The following is a 22,773-nucleotide window of genomic DNA, read 5'->3' as shown; positions in this document are numbered from 1 at the left end:
TCTTTTTTATTAGCGTTCTTTGTTTTCGGACAACTTTGTATTCGTCAAGTAATTTTAAATTTTGATGCAAAATATATGGTTTTTTAATCCTGAAATTCCTTACCAGATTCTTAGAAGAGATGACAAGTGCAAGAACTGTGATTTTAACATCTTTTATGATTATCGTTGTACATTTGAACAGTTGACTTCAATTCTTTTGATGGAGTTCGCTTCTTCATCATCATCATCATCATCCTCATCCTTCATAAAATCAGAACCCCATTTCATATACGATGCATTCATCAACTTTTGGGGAGAAGACATCGGTAGAAAGTTCGTTTCTCATCTCCATTCTGCCTTTTTACAAGCGCAAGTCAAAACTTTTATTAGCCAGGAGAGTCTGCCGAAGGAACTGGAGCTGGAAGAGCACATGCGAGCAATAGGAGGCACTAAGATTGCAATAATCGTTTTCTCCAAAACATACACTGAATCTGCCTGTTGTCTTCTTGAGCTAGAAAAAATTATTGAATGCCTCGAAACTTTTGGCCAAATAGTTTTGCCCGTATTTTACGAGAATGAACCACTGTATGTACGTGATGAGAAGAATGATTTTGGAAAAGCGATGGAAGAAACAGCACACAAAAGCTATTCAGGAGAACAACGGGAGCAAGTGTTGTCGAGGTGGAGGCGTGCACTAAACAAAGCTGCAGGTATCACTGGTTTGAATGTTAGAGAGTTCAGGTAAACAAACGAATCCTTCCTACTTTCTTTCGTTTGAGACTGAATGAAGCATGTGTTAAGGTTTTGATTTAATTTTGGTAATACATTACCACTCATATTGAAGGCATGATGCTCAACTTGTGGCGGTAACTGTTAGACGCGTTCAGTCATTGCTGGGCTATCAAGACTTGTCTGTTATCCCATTTCCTGTTGAATTAGAGCCGCACGTGGAAAAGGTGATTGGATGTATTGAAAATATTTCCACCAAAGTGTTTATGATAGGAATATGTGGAAAGGAAGGATCGGGTAAAACAGCAATAGCCAAAGCCATCTATAATCGAATTTATCGTTTATTCATTGCTAAGAATTTTTTTGACTATATTAAAGGAGTTTGGGATCCAGTTGATAAAAGGTATGTTGATTTGAAAGAATTTGTTAATGATGTCCTAAAAGACAAGTTGGAGTTTGAAAGAACTGTGATGGAAAGAGTTATTATGGATTACAATGAACATTCTCGAAGGAAGTTGCTCATTGTGTTTGATGATGTGACTGTGTTTGGCCAATTAAAAAACCTATACCGGAATCGTACACGTTTCGGTCAAGGAACTCTAATAATCATTACAACTAGAGATGTTCGAATACTGAAGCGACTCAAAGTTGATTATGTTTATAAAATGAATGTTATGAACTAAAATGATTCCCTTTAAATTTTCAGTTCTCATGCTTTCAGATAAGCAAACCAAGAAAAGAACTGAAGGAACTTGCAAGAAACATTGTTGTTTATCGTGGAGGACTACCCGTAGCTCTTAAGTTCCTTGGTTCCTTTTTATGTGTTAGAACAATGGAAAAGTGGGATTGTGTATTCTCAAACCTAAAATTAATTCCCACTGGTATACTTCTTGATGCGTGTATTGTTAAAGAGAGAGAGACTATGTCACAAAGATACAAGTTGAAAGGAACAACCCTTGAAATGCATTCTTTGTTACGTGACATAGGCAGAGACATTATCCGTAAGAGATGGCCAAAGCAACAGAGGAAAAGAAGTCGATTATGGTTTCAGGATGATGTTAAAGATGTAGTACTGACAAAGAATATTGAAAGAACATTCCTTATATGATTTTGAAACTTGCTTTTTGTCTCTTCCTGTTTGTAATTGAGATTTTCCTATATATTTTAAGGTCATATTTGCATTTTATTTTTCTTGGGTTTTGTTGAGTTGAAATTTGTGATAATCTTAATTTATGGGAATTTGTTAGTCCTTACGTTTTTGCTGACTTAAATCCTTTTGTAATATATATTATCTATTTACCTATTACACAAAGTAATGAAATGAGTTTTTCTCCTTCATTACTTCTGAATCCAAAACCAGCTCTCTTCTCTGTTTTTTCACATTCTCTTTTACTGTGTTTGATTTTGTTACCTTCAATCAAAAGTTTAGTTGATCTTTAAGGACATGTGACAGGGAATGGAAACTAGTTAAAATTTCATATAATCCAAATCCAAAAAGGGAATGCTCAAAAGAGAGCATGTCATCAAGCAACAACTTTCTTCATCCATCTTTAGTGTTTGTAGGAGAAAATTATGACTTGTGGGCTACCCTACAAAAGTGAAAACTTGCTTGAGAGCTCAAATTTTAGGGGATGTGGTGGAAGATGGAAGTAATCTAACTCCATAAGCACACAACACAATAATAGCTCAAAGAAGAACACATAATGAAGAAGAGACAAAGGATAGGGATTTGTTATTTCAGATAGTGAAATCAAAGTCTACAAGCTTTAAAAAGCTCCATATATATTTACATAGGAACCAAGAGCCTGATATATTAGAATTGACAATTATCTTTTACCTTAGGTATTTAAACGAAGTGAAATAAAGCTACCTATGTAAGAAGATTATGCAGTGAAGTATAACTTATTGTGTCATTGTATGTTAATGATTATCTAGTTATTGAAAATACTTCAGGTTCCTTGAGAAAATTTTAATGTGACATGTTATCCTAGTGAAAAAATAGGTGCTTCTGTTTATAGAAGATTAATTGGAATTTTATTGTATCTTTCACGCCACTAGACCAGACAGAGTGATTGTTCTGGTTAACATCATTATTGTAGCAAATCGAGTATTATGAACGCAAGAGGCATATCTAATTATGATTTACAAATTTTAAAGGACGAAAGTGAAGATCTACAAGCATTTGCAAATAGTGCTTGGACAGGAAGTTTAGATGATTCCAAAAGTATCTCTGGTTATGTTTTTGATTGGTAGTGGTATGTTCTCTTAGGTTGAAAATACTGATAATTTTCTAGGTCTGTTCTCTTGTAATCGAGTATTACAAGGATACTTTATATTTTCTGTTTGCTCTGTTTTCTTAGGTTGAAAATACGGATAATTTTGTTTTTACATCAGGGTTGGTTTGTGGTTGTATGGTGTTTTTGTAGAATATACTGTTGGTCCTTATTTTGTGCTAATTTACATCCTTTTGTAATATATATTACCCACAACACTCAATTATGAGATGAGTTTTCCTCCATTCTGACTCGCTCACTGTCTTTGATTTTGTAACTCTATCCAAGGAAAAGCCTTTTAGCCTTACCTATAAAAGTTAACTTTGTATCTTCATTTTGTTAATGTTTTATATACAAAGTCCATTTTTGATGATTAGTTTACTATTCCTTATACGATGCCACAATAAAATAGACTGTGTGAAAGGAAAAACAGAATAGTCTTGGAGATTAATACATGCTTGTTTTTTTTCCTCCTGCCTTATATGACTACTACATGAAGTGTTTTTTCCTCCACATCCAATATTGTACCTGATACGTAACAAAATTGTAATCGAATTAGTTTCACTCAGTCATCATGATTACCCAAAAACCCCACTCATGAGTTTGTTCTCTATGTAATACATAGTGTGAGATCTTGGAAAATAGTATCAAATTAGTATGTGGCACAGTTAGTTAAGGTAACTGAAAATGCCACAGTTGTATCTTTGTCACACCACGAGAATATCAACCAGTTGTCTGATTCTCTTTAAAAGCTCTTACACTAAAATCAAGAGGTTACCTCACGGGACATTGTACGACATGATACCAGCTGTACAATGTCCAAACCTTGCTGCTATCATGTTGTTCATACCTACTTGAATTGCCTCATGACATAGACAAAGTGATTAATCTGCATCACATGGATCTAAGTGGAGCCAAGTTGAAGAAGAATGGCCACAAATGTAATTTAAAATGTCTCAAAACTTTGACTTCCTTTGTTGCAAGAAAGAAAAAGGGTAGATTAAAGGTTTGAGCATTGAAAATTGGAGGAGACGTTCTCGCATATGCCTTGATGCAAAAGCAATTGCTTCCAACTGTTTGAATGGTGTGGAACTTATACATGTCATCACTCTTGAAAATCTAGAGATTGCAAACTGTCTGAACCTTAAGTTGTTGCCATAATTGATCCCTCTTTCTCTTTCAGTAATTAGCATAAGTGAATATCGTCTGTTACAAGAGAGCTATGAATGGAACGGGGGATGACTTGGCCAAGGATTTCCCATATTCCTTGTGTAAAGGTCAATAAAGAAGAAATAATGAGAACAACGTCCAAGAGTAAATCAGAATTTATAACTTGTCTTACTCATGATAATCATGTTCTATTTATTTAATGAAATTTTGCTTTTGAAACTTGAGCTAGTTAATGTTCAGACTGCTCCTCTATTTCTCCATGATGTTTTGTATTGTGCTGCTTGGTTTATACATTCATTCTTTAACAATAATGTTCGGTCTCTTTGCATTGTGTTATTAAATATTTATTAATTTTAACAAATTTTAATAACATGTTTTGAAAAGTCTCACATCCTCTAGAATAATCAAGGGGATGGGTGTTAGTGACTATATAATGGGCTCTAAGTCTATGATGTTCCTTGCTCTAAGTCTATGATGTTCCTTGCTCTAAGTTTATGATGTTCCTTCCCAGTCAAATACACTTTAAGCTTGTATTTGACTTTTCTTTTTTTGTATTCTTGTAGTAGAGTGTTGTGAGGTTTGGTGTTAATTCTTGCTTTGGAGAGTGTGGGTGTACTTGGGGTCAAAGGGCATGGGAGGGTAGTGTATGTGTTGTATAAATTTTCACATATTGTTACCCTTTGGTGGTTGTGGTTTTTCTCCGATTTTGGAGTTTCCACGTTTTCTTAGTATACTTTGTGGTTGCAGCGTAGTCTGATCTTCCACATCAGAAATGATTAATTCTTTGTTGTTAGAGAATCATCCTTTGTTACTGAAGTTGCAATGAGAAATTTGATGGAAGCTTTATTGTCAATGTTGTATTGACGCGGTGAATCTACAACTAGGTTCATGGAGGTGCAAGGACTGTGAGTCGAGTTGGATCTGCAGCGGTTTGCAGCATGTGCGTGGAGAGTCAATGGAGGTGCTACACTGACAGGTGTTGCGTCTCCGGCGAGGGAGTCAAACGACATGGTGGATACGAAGTGCGGACAGTTATGTGCTTTTCGCAATGTTCTGTGGTTTTGCGTTGTGGTTGCGGAATGGTTCCAACGAAGGGTGTACGGTGTTTATGTGCAAGCATTGACTAATATTTATGCAAGGTATGTGGTGATTATACACAGGCATTAATTAGCATTGATGCGGGATGCACGGAAAATCTTGGGATGACTTAATTCGGAATGAAAATTCTTAGGATGGTTTAAATCCAAGTGAAAATTACGGGGTTTGGCAGAGGCTCGAGCAGAACCCTTGGGCTGGGATTTTCTCCATGAAACCAGGTGGAACTGTGCGAGAGATTCACTGCAGCAAGAAGAGAAAAGCTAGAATCAAACATTTAAAAAAGAAATAATTTGAAATTGGATCCATTCAAATATAATATACTTTAAAATTGAAAATTTCGTATTTAAAAACAAGGTTATGTTTAAAAATATTAATTGAATATCAAAAAGTTTTTAATAAAAAGTTATTAAACCAAAGTGAATGATTGCGGTCCTTAAGAGTGTCTTTCTAAAGCCTTAAGGTGATGGCAAAACAAATGAAGCAAAAAAAGAAGCACAGTGAGCGGGGTTGAGGAGGAAAACTATAACACGTTTATGGAATTTAATACATAGAGTGATTGGGATCTTTCCAGAACTAACGGTTTCTTTTATCATTAAGAATTGCTTATGTATTATACAGTCAACTATCTTCTCACCTACTATTTTACGTTCTTAATAAAATATTGAAGGTTCTGTCATATTTCAAGTCTTTTTTATTAGCATTATTTGTTTAAGGAAAACTTTGAATTCGTCAAGTAATTTTAAATTCTGATGCAAAATATATAGGTTTTTAATCCTGAAATTCCTTACCAGACTCTTAGAAGAGATGACAAGTGAATGAAATGTGATTTTAACATCTTTTATGATTATCGTTGTACCTTTGAAGAGTTGACTTCAATTCTTTTGGATGGAGTTCGCTTCTTCATCATCATCATCATCCTCATCCTTCATAAAATCAGAACCCCGTTTCATATACGATGCATTCATCAACTTCGGGGGAGAAGACATCGGTAGAAAGTTCGCTTCTCATCTCACTTATGCCCTTTTACAAGCTCAAGTCAAAACTTTTATTAGCGACGAGAGTCTGCCGAAGGGACTGGAGCTGGAAGAGCACATGCGAGCAATAGGAGGCACTAAGATTGCAATAATCGTTTTCTCCAAAACATACACTGAATCGGCCTGTTGTCTTCTTGAGCTAGAAAAAATTATTGAATGCCTCGAAACTTTTGGGCAAATAGTTTTGCCCGTATTTTACGACAATGGACCACGGTATGTACGTGATCATGATCGGAATGATTTTGGAAAAGCGATGGAAGAAACTGCACGCAAAAGCTATTCAGGTGAACAACTGAAGCAAGTGTTGTCAAGGTGGAGGCGTGCTCTAAACAAAGCTGCAGGTATCATCCATGGTTTGTATGGTAGAAATTTCAGGTAAACAAACGAATCTTCCTACTTTCTTTCGTTTGAGACTGAATGAAGCATATATTAAGGTTTTTATTTAATTTTGTAATACATTACCACTCATCTTGAAGGCATGATGCTGAACTTGTGGAGGTAACTGTTAGACGCGTTCAGTCTTTGCTGGACTATGAGGACTTGTCTGTTTTTCCTTTTCCTGTTGAATTAGAGTCCCACGTAAAAAAGGTGATTAAATGTATTGAAAATCATTCCACCAAAGTGTTCATGATAGGGATATGGGGAAAGGAAGGATCGGGTAAAACTATCTTAGCCAAAGTCATCTATAATCGAATTTATCGTCGATTCATTGGTAAGAATTATTTTGAATATATTAAAGGAGTTTGGGATCGAGTAGATAGAAGGGATGTTGATTTGAAAGAATTTGTTAATGATGTCCTAAAAGACAAGTTCGAGATTGAAAGCATTCGGAGGCGAAGAGTTATTATGGAGAAGACTGAACTTTTTCGAAGGAAGTTGCTCATTGTGTTTGATGGTGTGACTGAGTTTGGCCAACTAGAAAGCCTATACCGGAATCGTAAATGGTTCGGTCAAGGAACTGTAATTATCATTACAACTAGAGATGTTCAAATACTGAAGCGACTCAAAGTTGATTATGTTTATAAAATGAATGTTATGAACGAAAATAATTCCCTTTTAACTTTTCAGTTCTCATGTCTTCAGATAAGCATAACCAAGAAAAGAACTGAATGAACTTGCAAGAAACATAGTTGTTTATCGTGGAGGGCTATCACTAGCTCTTAAGTTCCTTGGTTCCTTTTTATGTGTTAGAACAATGGAAAAGTGGGATTGTGTATTCTCAAACCTAAAATTAATTCCCACTGGTATACTTCAAGAGAATTTGAAAATAAGTTTAATTTGACGGTGACAGGGAAAAGGATATATTTCTTGATGTGTGTATTGGTAAAGAGAGAGACTATGTCACAAAGATACAGTGTGAAAGGAAAAACACCCTTGAAATGCATTCTTTGTTACGTGACATGGGCAGAGACATTATCCGTCAAAGATGGCCAAAGCAACAGAGGAAAAGAAGTCGATTATGGTTTCAGGATGATGTAAAAGATGTAGTACTGACAAAGAATATTGTAAGAACATTCTTTATATGATTTTGAAACATACTTTTTTTCTCTTCCTGTTAGTAATTGAGATTTTTCTATATATTTTAAGGTCATATTACATTTTATTTTTCTTAGGTTTTGTTGAGTTGAAATTTGTGATAATCTTAATTTATGTGAATTTGTTAGTCCTTACGTTTTTGCTGACTTAAATCCTTTTGTAATATATATTACCTATCACCTATTACACTAAGTAATGAAATGAGTTTTTCTCCTTCTTTATTACTTGTGAACCAAAACCAAAAACTCTCTTCTCTGTTTTTCACATGTTCTGTAAAATTATGACTATTGGGCTATAAAAGTGAAAACTTACTTGAGAGCTCAAATTTTAGGGGATGTGGTGGAAGATGGAAGTAATCCAACTCCATTACCACACAACACAATAATGGCTCAGAGAAGATCACAATGAAGAAGAGACAAAGGATAGGGATTTGTTGTTTCAGATAGTGAAATCAAAGTCTACAAGCTTTAAAAAGCTCCATATATATTTACATAGGCACCAAGAGGCTGATATAGTAGAATTGACAATTATCTTTTACCTTAGGTATTTAAACGAAGTGAAACAAAGCTACCTATGTAAGAAGATTATGCAGTGAAGTGCAACTTATTGTGTCATTGTATGTTAATGATTATCTAGTTATTGAAAATACTTCAGGTTCCTTGAGAAAATTTAAATGTTACATGTTATCCTAGTGATAAAATAGGTGCTTCTGTTTATAGAAGATTAATTGGAATTTTATTGTATCTTTCACGCCACTAGACCAGACAGAGTCATTGTTCTGGTTAACATCATTATTGTAGCAAATCGAGTATTATGAACGTAAGAGGCATATCTAATTATGATTTATAAATTTTAAAGGACGAAAGTGAAGATCTACAAGCATTTGCAAATAGTGCTTGGACAGGAAGTTTAGATGATTCCGAAAGTATCTCTAGTTATGTTTTTGATTGGTAGTGGTATGTTGTCTTAGGTTGAAAATACTGATAATTTTCTAGGTCTGTTCTCTTGTAATCGAGTATTACAAGGATACTTTATATTTTCTGTTTGCTCTGTTTTCTTAGGTTGAAAATACTGATAATTTTTGTTTTATATGAGGGTTGGTTTCCAGTTGTATGGTGTTTTGGTAGAATAGACCGTTGGTTTTGTGCTGATTTACAATTTTTTTTTTTTACGAAATTGAAGATATTCAATTAAGATTTTTTAACATTGTAAGAAATTATCATATTCCATCAAAGCTGTTAAAATCATTTTAGAAAACAATAAAATTAAATGTTATTAATTTGAAATTTTAAAGAAAAACAGTAGACATTATGCGGAATAGTTTTCTCCTTCTTTTGTTTATTGATTAAATTGCTTAGCTCAAGCAAAAATTTATTTCCGGAAGGTTTATCTCAGGTTAGTTAGGATTTTTCATATACTTTTTGTTTGTTTCTTGTAAAGCACTGACTTCATCATTTCTTAATTACGTGAAAAGCTACCTATTTTAGATGACAAACTGGTACCCCAAAAGCCATTTTAAATCCAACAACTCTCCATCTTCAAGCATATGATTACAATTAATGAATACATGATAACATAATGCAAAGATATTGAAGTTTAATCCTAAACAATAAATGTATAAACCAAGCAGCATAAGACAACACATAATATTATTAAGTAACGGAAAAGCAGTTTGAACATTAAGGCACCTAAGTTCAACAATAATTAATTAAAGTGAATGGAAGATGATTTACCACGAGTAAGACAAGTTATAAATTCTTGATAAATTCTTTTCGATTGTTCAAATTATTACTTTATTGATTTTAACACATGGAATATGCGAAATGTTTGGCAATTCACCCCTCCATTCCTTTCATAGTTTTTTTTAAGAACAAAATTGTGCCAGAAAATAGGCTACAAAGTAGATAGTAGCTCGGATTCTTAGTGATTGATCCTAACAATGACAGTCGATTGACTTCGAATCAGAACATTGACATCCACTGTGGGGCCGATAACGAGATTCTAAGATGAATCATCAGTCCCTTAAGTCCTCCAATGATGATGAACAGTCATTCCTCTTAGACCTCGACTAGGGGGACTTATGTTCCTACCACTCCAAAGAGACTTTAAATACTCCTTCTTCCTTAAAGACGAATCATCGGTTCCCTTAAGCCCTCCATTGGGGATGAACCCTCATTCCCTCATGACCTTGTCTAGAGTCTTATGTTCCAGTACGCCCAATAGTCTCACATCATTTTGGAGTCAACGCTTAAGACAACTTTATTCCTTTTACACTACAAGACACCTTTTAAGGACAACACTGTGACGGAACACAAGCTCCAAAGCAAACAATATCTCAGATGATGGGTGGTTGACTGTAATGATATCACTCGCACGAACATTAACGCCTACCGTGGAGTTGGTAATTAGGATCTAAGATGAATCATCAATAGTCTCACATCACTTAGGAGTTGAGACTAAAGGTAGTTTAAATACTTCTTTCTTCTTCCACTCTTTGATGAGCCTTTTAGGACAAAACTGTGAAATGGCGATGGCACAAAGATTGGTGTGGGAGGAAACCACACTCCATGCAAATGCGAAATGAGCCCTCATCGAAAAGCCACAACCTTGGTGGCAAGACAACTCGAGAGCCTTAGTGATACAATGATTATCAAACTTGAAGGTGCAACATACGATGGGCTTGTAGGGGCGACGTGCAGGGAGAGAAAATGGGAAATAAGAAGAGGAAGAAGTTTCCCGAAAAACAAAAGCACAACATGAGTAGGAAAGTGAAAAAAATAAAATGAATATGTTTTTAGTCTCTAAACTTTAATGTGAAATTAAAATTCGTTATTATTAGAAATTTTAATATATTTTTGTCTCCAAATTTAAAAAATAATAAATATAGTATTTTTAACCAAATTATGTTAACGGTTGACCATAAAACCATCTTGTGTGTTTGTCATGTAATCGTCGTTGTTTGTAAGTCTTTTCATGAATATAATCCTCGTCGTATGTTTTGGTAGCATTTTTAATGATGATTCCCTAATTAACCGTTTTAAAAACTTTGCTATAATTACATTATCGTCACCGTGTCTTTTTTTAACGGTGGTCCTATTTTAGTAACGATTTTTGCACCAGTGAAACAAAAATTTTGAAAAACGAAGTTGGTGGAGATATTCATGACAATGAGTAAGATTGTCAAAAACAAGCACGATTTCAATTTCAATAGCATTTACCTCAATGACGCACTTAAACCCAAAAAACATCGATGTAATAAAAAAGAATTTCCACCACCACAAAAAATCCACAACTACCTATATTTAGACCACAAAAGTTGTTTTCAAAACGTCCACAACACTCAAGCAGTAGCCATTGCCTTCGAAGAGAGAAATGAAAAGAAGGGGAGAAATAACGAGAAAACTTGAAAGTAATATATATTAATATTAACATAAAGAAATTATATTTCATAGGGATAGAAAACAAAATGTAGATATTTGTAAAGATAAAACCAATATCCAAAATTCATCACCATTATATAGGTGTCAAATTCCAATCTTTTAAACCTTTTGTCTCTTTTAACATGCTAGATAAAACTTAAGATAATGTGTAGCTATTTATTTGTAATATTATCCAACTATATTGAAGTTTATTCTGATAATCCATCATGTAATTTATTCTATTCAGTTTTAATATATATCATATGCGTGATATTCCAACTTTGACTGGTAAACAATAGAAAAAAAGTGTATTTAATTTTCGTCCTAAAATACGCTAACACTCGAGTCTTTTTGTGTCATCTTTTTCATTAACCTACATATCAAATAAGTACCAGAAAAAGGGTTCGAACTACAAACTCAATCGTCACGAGTTCTTGACGCATGTGAGATGTAGTTAGAGATGTTAAAAAATTTTTATGGATGTGGGTAACGGATATGGATATGTTATATCTGGATGTTAACGGAATAGGTACGAGTATTATAATATCTATATCCGTAATACCTGTACCTGTCAGGTTTTACAGAGGGGGACACCACTCTCAACCCAAAACCTTAAGGCGATAGGTTTATGGATCTTTATTCTTATATAGTGCTCTATTTTCTCAATTCTAGTCAATGTGGGACTTAGACTCACACTTGGATTCTTAACAGTACCTGCTATACTCAAATTTAAATTAAAAAAATTAAAAAAATATGATTAAAATATTAACACAATGATTTTTAAATGTTTTATTTTTTATTAATTGTTTTAAAAAACCTCTATTTCTTTGTACATTGTCATTCAACACTATTTAAATGAGTTATTTAGACTTTGTTTGAGATCTATGAATGTTATGCATTGTATTATTATTTGAATGTATCGTTAAAATATGTTGTTAAATATTAAAATTTTATTTTTGTAAATACTCGCAGGTAATCATAAATATTTAAAAAGTATGCGAGTACCCACATAAGTACCTGCATAGATATGGATATAGGTACAAAACATATATTTATCCAATAAATAAAATACAGAGGAACTACTACTGATAACTTACCCGCTTTGGACATTCCTAGATGTAGCATTAAATTTCCACTGATTACTTTATTGTCATCACAAGAGATTTTTTACCGCTAAATGTAGATTACATTTATTAAACAAACAATTGATTAAATTGTCAAAATGAGACATAGACCAGCAAACTAGAATTGAAAATCAATATAAATGAAAAAAAAGGAAAATGATTGTGTAATAATTACAACAAAATAATATTGAAATACTTTTATAAAACTGCGGATCATATAGTTTTGTATTTCAGAAAAGAGAAAAAATTACATTTAAAATTTTCGTTTTTAATAAAATGAATGCGACTCATCTCTTTTGTGTTTTTAATTAATGATACTAAACTTCCTAAATTTTAATAAAACCATATCTACTGATTTTATCTTATTTTAAAAATAAATTTACGTACAGTTACGTTTTTATAAATTGTATCAATGATCACTTTAGATATACATTAATGTGAAAAGAAAATATATTTGTTATTCATTTAAAGGGACAAATATCCCTAACAAAAAGAGAGATAACAGAAATCTTTTAACATAAAAAGTAAAGGTGATATGAGAATTTTAGAAAACACAATATAACTATAAAGGTTTTCATACTTATTATTTTAATTTTTTTTCTATGGTTCAATGTGGATGTTGGTCTGAATTCTTGAATGGCTAAAGTAAAAGGTGTTCAGTGATGGTCTTAACTGGTTTCCACTAACATAAAAAAGTTATTGTCTTTAGCTACTTTGAATGGTCGTGTCTCTACAAAGATCATCTCTTTCACTGTGTTGCATTACTGCTTTATCTTCTAACACATCATGGATTCACCAATTCCTTCTATGGAATTCGCCTCTTGTGTTGGGTTTATAAGGAGGGGGTATTACTGGGGAGAACAAACACTAATGAGACCTGAGTTCAACCACATAAGGCATTGACACCACTCTCAACCCAAAACCTTAAGACAATGGGTTTATGAGTCTTTATCTTTATATAGTGCTCTAATTTTTTATTTCTAGTCAATGTGGGACTTAGACTCACACTTGGATTCCTAACAATCTCCCCCTCAAGGGTGAGTCCCTTCAACCACATTGATACACTCCTCCTCTAGCGGAAGCATTCCCAACCACGAGTACTTCTTTTATGCCCTTTTCTGTACCGTCGTTCTTCTTAATGGGACACGCTTACCTGGAACCCTTACTAGGAAGACTTTCGATACTAGGACCATACTGCACTCGTCTGAGTCAATTTTAACCATCGGCTCTGATACCACTTGTTGAGATTTTTTTTTGGGGTTTTTTGATAATATGAGAGATATATGTGATATGTTATACGGAGAAACATATCTTTCTATTTTATTGATATACCCTATATATAGAGCAAAATATAACAAAATATTAAGTATAAAATATTTAGAATATCTCACTCCTAATCTAAACTAATAACTAATTTCCTAAAACTGAAACATATATTTAAAACTAAAATATTTCTTAAAAACTAATTTAAATAAAAAAGATATTAAGTAATATTCTCAACATCTTCAACTTCCAAACTCCCTCGAAAGTATGATGTGCTCATCAACTTTAATGGAGAACATATTGTAGAAAATTTATTTTTCAAACCCAAATTTATTAATCTTTTTTACTCAAGTACTCTCACAAAGTTAATTATATATCTTTTTGGTCATTTTACTCCTTCTAAAAATTATAATCAAAACATAACTGATAATTTTCATAATTATACTGAATTAAATTTTGTAGGGTCTTACAGTTGTCATGAATCTTGTTTATCACTTTCCAAATGTTTCATGATAATATTTGAATTACACTGTTTGACATATTTTCACTATAATGTTATCTAAGAAACATGCGTATGTAATGCCAAATAAACTTAACAAAATTTGATTAAAAAACTAAACTTACACATTTCTAAAGATAAAGGACTAAATATGTCAAAAGTTTCAAAGATGGACCAATTCTAATTTTAACTAAAATTTTAGGGACCAAAAAGATATTTAACTCTTAAAAAAACTAGAATATGTCCTTTTGATATTGAATATTTGATAATATTATGTTTCCTTTGTCATAATTTTGTAACTTTTTTATAAAAGTTAATTAATTGATATTGAAATAATAAAAAAGTGGATATGAATATGAGTAAGAATATATACTCATGATGCGGATGGGGATGAGATAAAGTTGTTATACTTGTTCATTATGGGTATGGCAGAAGATAATGATGTTTTTTTTTTTAGGATGGATATGAGATAGTAAAATTTGTCTCGTCCTATTTTGTTTGTCATCCCTAATTTTTAGCCCACCCTAATAAGCAATTTTTATGGTGCCTGTATTCTCACTTAAACATGTTCATAATCACATTAAGGTAGAAAACACTCTCACTTAACACCCACATCTCTACTATAAATAAAACACTGTTTCTTTCTCTCATAATGTCTTCTTGTCATGCTTTATTCTAGGGGTGGGCATGGATTGGATTTTTAATGATCCAATCCAGATCCAATCTAGATCCAAATAACTAGATCAGATTTTGGATCCAAATTCATTTTTGCAAAAAATTTAGTTTTGATTTTCTTAAAATCTGGATCCAAAGATTTGAATCAAATTTTAAATCTAGATCCAAATATTTGGATCAAGTTTTCAATATAAAATTCACTTTTATTATAAAAGAAATTAAAATTCAATTTTTTTAAACTTGTGTTGACAACCCAACTCAACCATCTCGATCCTTGATGTGGTCCAATCGGTCTTGACCTAGGCTTCGGTCAACCCGACTCGACTTTCGGTCCAAACTCGTTGTCTCGACCAAATTTCAGCTAGGGTTGATTGAGTCGAATTCGAAAAAATTTCGACAAGAATCGACTTGGTCCAATATGTCCAAATATGGGCTGAGTTGACTCAGACAAAATTTAGCCAGACTCGAATTAGCCGAATTTCAACCGAGGCTGAGTTTATCGAACACGACCTAAAAAGTAATGACCGACTTGGCCGAATTCGACCAAATATTAGTTGTGTATGACACAATCAAATTTGGTCGACTTTCAATTGCTTGGCTTAGTCAAATTCGTGGTTGACATAGCCGAATTTTGCCTGAGGTCGACTTAGGTGAAGTCGGCCGAATTTTTGCGATTGCTAACTCGATTGAATTCTCCCAAATTTCGGTCAAGAATGACCGGGTTGAATGCAACTGAATTTCAATCGGGAATGACTTGGTATTGCTCCAAATTTTCGTCATAAGCGAGTTAATCAAATTTGCCCAAATTTTGATTGTTACCAACTCGACCAAATGTCGACAGGGATCGACTTGGCAGAATTTGGGTCGATGCTGACTCAGGCGAATGGGATTAGTGCTGACTCGGTCGAATTCGGCCGATGCTGACTCGAATGAATTTGTGTTGTGAATGACTCAACCGAATTCGACCAAGTTTCAGTCGGGACCGAATTGATCATCTTGACCTTTGATCCGAGTCGACCTGTCATAACCTTTGTTCTGGATCATCCCATCTCGACGTTCACTCCGACCCAACTAAAAATTTATATTTAAAATTTGGATTGGATATTGAAATTTTTCATATTTAAAAATCTAGATTCAAATAATGAATATTCAATCTAAAAGAATTACAAAATATAGATTAAATTAAAATTCAGATCCATTAAAATTGATTTGTGGAATAAAATTTTAATAAATAAATTTTAAATGGATCGGACCAAAGAAAAATAATTAGATTGAGAAAAGTGGATTTTTTTGTCTTTTCCTACTTTGGCCTATGTGGTTGTGTATAAACACGTGTCGCTTAAAGCAACCATAGATCAAACAATTCTTTTGACAAGTCTTCATTTTTCACATAATCTCCCAATTTCAATACAAGATTTTCTCTCGTCTGGTCAGAACCAATTAGAAACTTTAAGAAAAAAAAGTACGATAAAAGCAGATAGAAGAAAAAGAAAATAAAAATGTAAAGATAGGATGAAAGTGTATGATATTTTTTTAAGTAATCATCATAGTTTTTTTCTTCTAGTCCAGTTTTTTTTTTTTTTTTTTTTATTTTAGGGCTCACTTTTGCTTTAATTTATATAAATATGTCAATTTTCATTTTAAATCTAACCATATTTTTTTTATATATTATCATCGTTTGTCACTTCAACAATTTTACTAGAAAGTAAAAACATTTTTAAAACTTCAGGGACATAAAAATAAGAACAAAATTAGACGGATAAAAAATAAAAATAGATAAAGTTATGAAATAAATATTTGACTCCAACTAGGGTTTAAAAATAGACGAAGTTAGCGTAATCGTAATGAGTGCAAAGTGCATATGAGATGTAGTAAAAAATTTTCTCTAATTGCTTCGGTGTTATCGTGAGTAATTTTGTTACAGATCAAATCATTAAATTAGTTAACCAAGAATTGATTAGTGTAATATTTTCTTTTCCATGATTCATAGTGAGTGTTAATTGGTCTAATGATGCTAAAGTAAAAAAGGTTCTGTGATGGTGGTCTAAACGCGCTTCCACCACTGTGGTCTATTTTTCAAATGGGTAAAGTAAAAAAGGTTGTGTGATGGGTATGTAAAGATCATGCATCTGACAGTATTGCATTATTGGTTTCTCTTCTAAAACTAGTGACTTCATCAGTTCCTTCCATGGAATTCGCGTCTTCATCATCCAACCTCCAACGGAAGTACGATGTGCTCATCCACTTCGATGGAGAAGATATCCGCAGAAAATTTGTTTCTCATCTCGATTTCACCCTCTCTGCTGTTGGACTCACCACTTTCCTTCATCAGGAGAATGCAGTGAAGGGAATGAAGATCCAAGAACCTATTCTCGACTTCTGTCGTGTAGCAATTGTTGTTTTCACCAAAACCTATTCTGAATCTGCTTGGTGTCTTCATCAACTTCAACAAATCATTCAATGGCATGAAACTTATTCCAGACATGTTCTGCCGGTATATTACGAAATTCAGCCATCTGATGTTCGTCTTCAGAAAGGTCATTTTGGTAAAGCCTTCAAAGCAACTGCACACCAAACATTCTCAGGACAAGAACTGGAACATGGCATGTGCAGGTGGAGCCGCGCACTCACCAAAGTTGCAAATTTCTTTGGATGGGATGATAGCAATTACAGGTAAATCACTCACTCACTCAATCAACCATATTTTGAGCTTGTACTTTAATTTGGCAATACATGACTTCTTCTATATTTGCTATTTAACTTGAAGGAGTGATGCTGAACTAGTGGACAGAATTGTTAAGAGCGTTCTTAATTTACCAATCTTGTCTGCTACTGAATTTCCAGTTGGACTAGAGTCCCAGGTGAAAGATGTGATTCGAACCATCAAAAGTAATCCCAGGAAAGTTTGTATCATAGGGATATGGGGAATGAGAGGATCGGGCAAAACTACTCTTGCAAAAGCCATTTATAATCAAATTCATGGTACATTCACGGAGAAAAGCTTCATCGAGAATATTTCAGATTTTAGTCAAAGAAGGCATCTTAATTTACAAAAACGACTTCTTTCAGATATCCTGAAAACAAAGATAAATATACATAGCGTTGAGATGGGAAGAAGTATGATTCGAGAAAGACTTTATGGGAAAAGAGTGCTCATTGTACTTGACGATATGATCGATGAGCATTATCCATTATTAGACTTAAGGATATGTCGTGCATCGCTCGGTGGAGGATCTGTAATAATCCTTACAACAAGATATAAAGACATACTGAGGAAACATGGAGTTGATGCTGTTTTTGGGAAGAATCTATTGAACTCAAACGAGTCCCTTGAGCTTTTTAGTTGGCACGCATTTAGAGAAGCAAAACCAAAAGAAGAATACCATTTCCTTGCAAAAAGTGTAGTTGCTTATTGTGAAGGAAATCCTCTCTCTCTTGAAGTCATTGGAAGTTATTTATATGAAAGGACGAAAATAGAATGGCATAGAGTATTGTTAAAATTAATCGAAGTTCCCCAGTTTGAAATTCTACCGATTTTGAAAATAAGCTTCGATGGTTTACGTGATCAAACGGAAAAAGATTTATTCCTTGATATATGTTGTTTCTTTGTTGGTAAAGGCAGAGCTTATGTAACGAAGATCCTAAATGGCTGTGGAATAGACGCTGATTGTGGAATAAGAGTTCTCTTAGAGCGTAGCCTCATAAAAGTGAAAAGAAACAATAAATTTGGAATTCATCCTTTGGTACGAGATATGGGAAGAGAAATTATTGATGATATTTCAAGAAAGGAACCTAGGAAGAACAGATGGTTGTGGCTTGATGATGATATGAAACATGCACCGTCAAAGTATACCGTAAGAACATTTTTTTATCTGTGGTTTTGAAACTTCTATTGAAATGGTTTCCTTTCTCATGTATGATATATATGTTTTTCTTGTCTCTTTTCATCACAGACTGGATATTCTAAGTACCTCTCTAAGAAACTGAGATGTATCAGTTTGCAATGCTTTTCTTCAGAATACCTATGTAACGACTTTTATCTGCATGATGCAATAGTGGTTGATTTAAAACGCAGTCTTCTTGGAATCATCTGGAAACAACCCCAGGTTTTTATTACGTGTCATTTTCTTTTGAAACTCAACACAAAATAAATATAGTTTTTGTTTCCACTTATAACTATTTTATTTCATCATTTTCTTATCTCCTTGAAGGTTTTGGCGTTTCTAAAAGTCCTTAATCTTAGTCACTCTAAGTACTTGAGAAAAACCCCTGACTTTTCCGGACTACAAAATCTTGAACATCTCATTCTCAAAGATTGCCCAAGATTGCGTGAAGTGCACCGGTCTATTGGATGTCTATGTAATCTTACACTGCTAAATTTGAAGGACTGTACAAGTTTAAGCAATCTCCCCAGAGAGATATATATGTTGAAATCTTTAAAAACTCTCATTCTTTCTGGTTGTTCCAAGATTAACTTGTTGGAAAAAGATATAGTGCAAATGGAATCCTTGATAACTCTAATCGCGGAAAATACAGTTGTGAAACAAGTTCCTTTTTCAATTGTAAGCTCAAAAGGAATTGGATATATATCCCTACGAGGATTTGAGGGATTATCACATAATCTTTTTCCTTTTATCATTCAGTCTTGGATGTCACCGTCAATGAATTCCCTATCTTATAATCCTTCGTTTTGCATGGATGTGGAAGTTAAAAGTTGGGATGACATTACACCATTGCTTAGCAGCCTTGGAAATCTTCGAAGTGTTTTGGTGCAATGTGACACCGAGTTTCAACTATCTAAGCAAGTGAAAACTATTCTGGTTGAATATCGTGGGAATATTACAGAAATAGGAACTTCAAAGCCACACTTCAGATATTGTTTGATTGGTGTTGGAAGCTGCAAAGAATTCTTTAATGCTTTCAGCGATGGCACTTCTGAGGTTCTTTTATAGCTTTTCCCTTGTTCATTACCTTCAGCATCATTTTCGCTATTAATTAAGAGAACACGAAATAATCCTAATCAAGTGTCTAATCTAATAGAAACTACAATTCTAAACTCTTTGCACCTTTCGCTTCTACAGCCACACAACTTCATCTAAACATATCAAACTTTAGTAATAAACTAACCAATTGATTATCCTTATAATGCCTATATTAAATGAAGGGTTGGATAGTTCTCTTCTCTTATTTCCCACAGAGACTAACATACGTATAGCACAAAAGTCCAGAAGGGTAACATCGAAATATGGAAAAACAAATCAATGAGATATCTTAACAACCTGAAAATACTACTCTACCCTTAGCCCTAATTTGGATTCTCAACATTTACTTCAATCTACCTTTCATAGGTTAATTTTGTGCAACTTCATAATCATGATCTTTTGTTACGTGGAGCCACGTCAAAGTACTAGCAAATTGATTTCAGCTTTCCTGCTTTACTAGTTTCATGATTCTTTTATTTCCAATGATCTAGAAATATAAACTGAAAGAGACAAAAACAAAAATGCATTCTAAATCCTTATTAACCAACAATATACACAACAAAACTGCTAACCACATTTGTTTTGATCATGTACTACATTTTTGTTTAACTAAACATGCCCTTATTTGTCTCACGATACAGGGACTTGCAAGCAGTGAGTCTTGTGATGTTTTTCTGCCAGGTGGCAATGATCCTTATTGGCTGGTCCATATGGGTGAGGGACATTCTGTTTCTTTCACTTTGCCTAAAGATCACGTCTTGAAGGGAATGGCACTGTGTGCCATTTATTCACCAAACCCTGAAATTTTGACAACTGAGTGTCTTAGAAGTGTCTTAATTGTTAATTATACAAAGTGTACATTGCAGATACATTATCATGGCACGATAATTTCCTTTAATGATATAGACTGGCAAGGTATAATATCAAATTTAGGATCAGGAGACAGAGTAGAGATTTTTGTGATTTTTTGTGATGGATTGGTAGTCAAGAGAACAGTAGTCTATCTGATATGTGGTGAATCAAATGACTTAGAAAAGGAGCCTGGTTAGATTTATACAGAAATTTGTAATGTGAGTTCTGGTAAGTCATTATCTTCTTTGAGAACAGAAAGATCCCTTTATCATGATGTTCTTGATTGCAATTTATTTTTTCTCATCCATTTCTTGTTTTTCTTGTTTATTTCACCCTGTTTCTCGCTCCTCGCTTTGTGCTTCTTTGGCTTTATTTGAGCTTTTTATTGTATTTGCTTTCTCGTTTTTGATTTTGTTATTTCTTTTACCTTTTGGCTTATAATATTTGATTCAGAAATCGTGGTAAAAAATTCTGCATTATAAAATACAGATAGCTGTGGTTCGCTATTCTGTTACGTGTTTCGCTTTGTTGTGTGCTAGAAAGTCTCAGTTTCTGTTTATATGCAGTAAGTACCGTAGCCTCATTCTTCTATTTAATACTAAATGAAACAAACTTTAATTCTATATATTATATCATTCGAGGAAGATATAAACAATGTACATGTGCATAAACAAATTATTAACAATGCAAATCCTAACATTCAAAAACAAGGTATGGACTATCATAAATAAAATTACTAAATCTATAAGTTATATAATGAATAAAACTATTGAAATATACAATCAAAGAGGGGATAAATTTTAGGTTTCTTTATAGGAGCGTGACTGAATGTATAGAGGTTTGAGACTTCTACAAATGAAAAAAAAAAGTATTGTATTCCTTGTAATTCTTTCTTTGAATTGATCATGTAACAACTTTGTTCTATTTATGTAGGTTTTGAGAAATAAGACGGTTTCTTGCATAATATTTACAGATATTATCCTTTTGTACTTAATAACAATTATTAATCATTTGCATAGATATGGACTTGATATAGCTTTAATTATATATATCCAAGTCTATTTATATAGAATGTTGCAATTCCTTATAAATATTGTATGCTATAAAAAAGGAAATATGCACTGAACATTGGCAATTATATGTTTATAGTCTAGGAATTGCTTATATATATATATATATATATATATATATATATATATATATATATATATATATATATATATATTTTTTTTTTTCTATTTTTTTAATAACTACTTTTCTTTTAGTATTGAGATCCTTTATAGATTTTTTTTTCAATGAAAAATTTGTCGACTTTATCGATTGAATTGAAATGGTTGCTTCAGAAATCATTGAATTATTCTTCCAAATTGTTGAATCTTTTTTGTTTTCGCTCAATTCATCGAGTTTTGGGGGTTTCCTTTTAATAAAAAAATATTTTAAATTTAAAAATTCTTGTTTTTTTTTCGTGAGGATATATATATATATATATATATATATATATATATATATATATATATATATATTTGAGTCTTTCTTTTAACCAACTATTTGTTGTTTTTAATAAAAAATATATATAATTGAAGGTTCTATCGTATTTGAACTTTTTTATTAGCATTTCTTGTTTTATGAAAACTTTGAATTCCTCAAGTAATTTAAAACCTTGATGCAAAATATATAGTTTTCTATCCTGAAACTTATCAGAGTGTTAGATGAGATGTAAGCCCATAAGAAATTATTATTTGAACATCTTTTAACATCTTTATCACAAATAAATTTAGCTATATAGTTACGTTTCTATAAATTGTATCAATGGTTACTTTAGATATACTTTAATGTGAAAATAAAATGTATTTATTATTCATTTAAAGGGAAGAGAGATGATACAAAGCTTTTAAGATAAAAAGTAAAGGTAATATGTGAATTTTAGAAAAACACAGTATAACAAAAAAAAAAATTGGCTTAAATACCTTTTTTTTTTTCTGTCCTCATATTTTCATAGTGTTTGTTGCGGATAGTTCTCATCTTGATAGAATGTTTAAAATGGTTCTCATTTTCACCTAATGTTTAAAATAGTCCTCATTTTCGCAATTGGTGTTTTATTTGGTCCTTTTCTGCATGGTTTCTAAATTACTACATCTGT

General features: G+C 32.8%; 3 protein-coding genes across 4 annotated transcripts; all 3 read left to right on the top strand.

The window, feature by feature from the left end:
• Positions 1 to 125: 125 nt before the first annotated feature.
• LOC114166789 (disease resistance protein RLM3-like) lies at positions 126 to 1,848 on the top strand. 2 transcript variants are annotated; one of them, XM_028051620.2, is made up of 3 exons: positions 126 to 720; positions 824 to 935; positions 1,415 to 1,848. In XM_028051620.2, exons 1-3 carry the CDS (start codon positions 200 to 202, stop codon positions 1,814 to 1,816), a joined length of 1,035 nt encoding a protein of 344 aa, XP_027907421.2. In that variant the 5' UTR covers positions 126 to 199; the 3' UTR covers positions 1,817 to 1,848. The 2 variants fall into 2 exon arrangements, with proteins under 2 accessions (XP_027907421.2, XP_027907420.2); XM_028051619.2 differs by having other exon boundaries at positions 146 to 720; positions 824 to 1,624.
• A 3,241-nt stretch (positions 1,849 to 5,089) lies between these two features.
• LOC114166790 (disease resistance protein TAO1-like) lies at positions 5,090 to 7,845 on the top strand. The gene is made up of 2 exons (XM_028051622.2): positions 5,090 to 6,658; positions 6,760 to 7,845. The coding sequence occupies exons 1-2, from the start codon at positions 6,135 to 6,137 to the stop codon at positions 7,394 to 7,396; spliced, it is 1,161 nt and encodes a 386-aa protein (XP_027907423.1). The 5' UTR covers positions 5,090 to 6,134; the 3' UTR covers positions 7,397 to 7,845.
• A 9,059-nt stretch (positions 7,846 to 16,904) lies between these two features.
• Positions 16,905 to 20,936, top strand: LOC114167062 (TMV resistance protein N-like). The gene is made up of 5 exons (XM_028051982.2): positions 16,905 to 17,472; positions 17,567 to 18,653; positions 18,753 to 18,905; positions 19,011 to 19,739; positions 20,423 to 20,936. Exons 1-5 carry the CDS (start codon positions 16,988 to 16,990, stop codon positions 20,828 to 20,830), a joined length of 2,862 nt encoding a protein of 953 aa, XP_027907783.1. The 5' UTR covers positions 16,905 to 16,987; the 3' UTR covers positions 20,831 to 20,936.
• Positions 20,937 to 22,773: the final 1,837 nt, after the last annotated feature.

Source organism: Vigna unguiculata, chromosome 10, assembly GCF_037176805.1.
Source record: "Vigna unguiculata cultivar grain cowpea cultivar isolate G323 ecotype 2 chromosome 10, ASM3717680v1, whole genome shotgun sequence".
Classification (NCBI taxonomy): domain Eukaryota; kingdom Viridiplantae; phylum Streptophyta; class Magnoliopsida; order Fabales; family Fabaceae; genus Vigna; species Vigna unguiculata.
Note: the sequence above shows the minus strand (reverse complement) of the source record. Positions and strands in the feature narration are given on the sequence as shown.